Source organism: Austrofundulus limnaeus, unplaced genomic scaffold (genome assembly GCF_001266775.1).
Source record: "Austrofundulus limnaeus strain Quisiro unplaced genomic scaffold, Austrofundulus_limnaeus-1.0 Scaffold70, whole genome shotgun sequence".
Lineage (NCBI taxonomy): Eukaryota > Metazoa > Chordata > Actinopteri > Cyprinodontiformes > Rivulidae > Austrofundulus > Austrofundulus limnaeus.
Window position 1 is genome coordinate 1654197 of NW_013952472.1, and position 3075 is coordinate 1657271.

The 3075-nt window shown below is 45.8% G+C and overlaps 1 protein-coding gene across 6 annotated transcripts in view; it reads right to left on the reverse strand.

Annotated features, from left to right (window-relative positions):
- Window positions 1–40: 40 nt before the first annotated feature.
- Window positions 41–3075, reverse strand: part of zc3h11a (zinc finger CCCH-type containing 11A) — a 16159-nt gene continuing 13124 nt past the window's right edge. For all 6 annotated transcript variants that reach the window (XM_014010575.1, XM_014010578.1, XM_014010577.1 and 3 more), the window contains 5 exons: window positions 2725–2789; window positions 2174–2639; window positions 1418–1575; window positions 1050–1234; window positions 41–948 (listed from right to left, as the gene is read on the reverse strand). In XM_014010575.1, the coding sequence (XP_013866029.1) occupies window positions 738–948; window positions 1050–1234; window positions 1418–1575; window positions 2174–2639; window positions 2725–2789 (1085 nt within the window). In that variant the 3' untranslated portion in view covers window positions 41–737. The remainder of the gene's footprint in view (window positions 949–1049; window positions 1235–1417; window positions 1576–2173; window positions 2640–2724; window positions 2790–3075) is intronic.

Genomic DNA, 3075 nt, shown 5'->3' on the forward strand with positions numbered 1-3075 from the left:
AAAGAAGAAAAAATAATAATTTAAAAACTGAAGTAAACCATTTTAAAACTCTGTTAATACTTTAATCATTGATCCAATGTTATATACTTAAAAGCATTTTTATTTACAAAGGTTTTTAAGAGACATCTGAGACAACATGAAACACAATAAGATCAGTGAACTAAGTGAAAGCATAAAACAAAGGGATGAAATCAAAGTGTTTTCTCATAAAGAACATAGAAACGATCCCTGAGATGTTCTCCTGTAACGTTCACAGATAAGAGTTTTGTCCCAGGCTAGYTGTTTCCAAGCTTTCTAAACAGAAACATTACTAAATAAAGGAAATAGACAGAGAAAAGGTCATCTCAAGTGCTGCTCAGTGACAAATTAAACACGTTTGAACTTCTGACAGGAAGTGAAACATCCTCCACTCACACATTAAACAGATCCAGCTGCTGGAAGGAGTCCTTCTTCCTACATTCAGCTTCCTGTTGCATACACAGTATACAGATCTGACTTCTCTCTGAAACATTTACATCTTTGTTTACCCTCTCCGGTCCTGCTCAGGTCTGTCCCAAAGACACACAGAAACAAAAATCCTCACCTCACTGGATCTCCTCAGACTGCAGGATGACAACAGGAAATCAAAGAGAGATGTGGACGAGAGAAGAAGTCTAAAACACGAGGCTAAAGCTTAAAATGAGGTGAACGATGTGTGTGTGGCACATCCTGGAGGTGGCAGCAGACAGAACCATCCCTCAGTTCTCGATCATTTCTGACAGCTCCTGCAGCAGATCATCCTCTCCGATGGCTGGATCCACATCTTCCTCCAGGTGATCGTCCGTGAACTGGTTGATGAGCTCCTCGAAGTCGTCGACAGCAGAGGAGGCGTCGGCGCTGGAGGAGGCACGAGACGCTGCTGTACTGGACCTCCTTGTCCTGGGCTGACTGGGACTTTTCAGGACCGGGCTGAAACACACACAACATGATCTGAAGAAATGTTTCAGCAGAAAGATGAAGATCTGGTTTTAAAGATCCTGCTCACAGGTGAAGGTCTCTGTGAGGGTTACCTTTGGGGGACGGCACAGAGCTCTTTGCCAGAGGTGATGCTGATGGCTGCTTTGTGTTTCTGGCTCTGAGTGAAGACCGGGACAGTCTGAAGATCCTCTGAGCTCAGAGCAGAGTCCTGCAGGCTGGTGGGACTACAGGTCCTGGCAGAGAGCAGCGGAGCCTCTGAGTCTGAGGCTGGGAACTCCTRGTAAGAAAACAAGAATGACTCCATGTTCTCTGTAAACATGACTGTTACTGTAGCTCATTAGTTACTCCTGCTAAAGCCCTCACAGGAGGAGGATCACAGGAGGAGGATGACAGGAGGAGGGTCACAGTTTACCCTGACCCAGCTCAAAGTGAGGAAACATGTCATGTCAGGTGTTCCTACCTGTGTGAGTGAACAGGGTTTCTCCTCCGGAGCTGCCGCGGTGCTCAGAGGTTTCACAGCAGCCACAGCAGAACATTCGGAGCCTCTCTTCTTGGCGCCGGGCTTCACCTGCACGGCAGGTTTCACCACAGACGGTCTCACGTTCAGTTTGGGCCTCACTGAAACCAGACGGACAGAAGACTCAGGCTCTGTTCTCAGGAAACGTCACCTCGCTCAACAAAAACAAGACCGAGTCTGAAACTGTTCACTCAACTCAAACCTTGGTCTAATCTGCATTTCTGCTGACATTCAACAGTTTGGATATTTGGCGGGGTGTCCTTTGGAGTTATTAGTAATCAATATCTTACCTGCAGCAGAAGCTTGTTATCAATTAGTAATTTTAGAGAATTTATTCCGATCAGGACCAAAACCAAAGCCCTGCCATTGYTCAGGGAGGGAGACCCAGCCCCTAACAGAACCGACCCACCTCTCACACAGTTGAAGGATTGTATTAATTACGGGAGTAAATCTTAGCCTTTATTTTCTTTTAAAGTACTCACAATAAGTGAATACTTTCTTGTGTATAACTGAACTATAAATTTTCCATCTTCTGTAATTTTGATTGAATAAAAAACAGAACTTTTGTTTTAAAATAAATACAAGTAATATTTCTGCTGTCAATCATTCTGTGTTCAAACCCGAACTGGGCCTGAAATGTTACTATCTGCTGCAGGTGAGATGCTGATAACGTAATGAATCGATGGTTTCTTTCAGTACCTTTGGAGACTTCAGGCTGTTGTGTGGTTCTGGTCTGCTGTGGTCTGTCACCAGCTGGGACTTCAGCAGCCTGCTGAGCTGCTCGGCTCAGTCTGGCTGAGGACTGTGGTGTGGGGGTGGAGGTGTTCCTGTCTGGAACCTCCCTGGAGCTGCTCTGGGACTCTGGGTGAGGAGGAGAACCCGGGCCCTCGGGGACTGAGGCCTCAGCTGTTGTATCAGGTGAAGCGGTCCTGATCTGAGGTGAGGTGAGTTTACTCATTTTCGGGGCTGCTGTAGAGGAGGTCACAGAAGGTTCTGGTGATGCTGGGCTGCTTTTAGCAGGAACTTTTCTCTTTAGGATTCCAGAGGCGGTCTGGTTCTGAGAGGCTTCAGCTGAGGGCAGAAGCTGCTCGCCTGTTTCCTGTTTTCGAAGGCGCTTCTCCCTCATGATCTCCTCAAAGCTCTTGACCTTGATGCTGTTGCTGGTCTGGAGAGACAGGAGAGTTTCCAACAGTCAACAACCAAACAACCGGGCCCTGATGGTCCTGACGGATCAAACCAGTCCCACCTACCTGAGGCGCAGCTGCTGAACCTTTGTTCTCTGTCCCATCAACACTTTTCTCTGGTGTGTCGTTATCTGTCAGGAGATGAACCTCAGGTCAGAAAAGCTTACAGTGGATCTGCTTCTTCAGCCCCACGGGGTTTTCATGATACATTTGCTCAAAACACCATACTGAAGTGTAACTGAGTGTTTCTCAGCTTTTACAAACTCTACTTAAATAATCTTGGTATCAGAATAAAACAACACTTTATCACAAGTTTAAGTATTAAAACAGCTGCTGTTGTTTCAGAGATATTGAGGATGGAACATAATTTATTTTCACTCTCACCTGAATAATGTTCTCATTAGACAGTATATAACC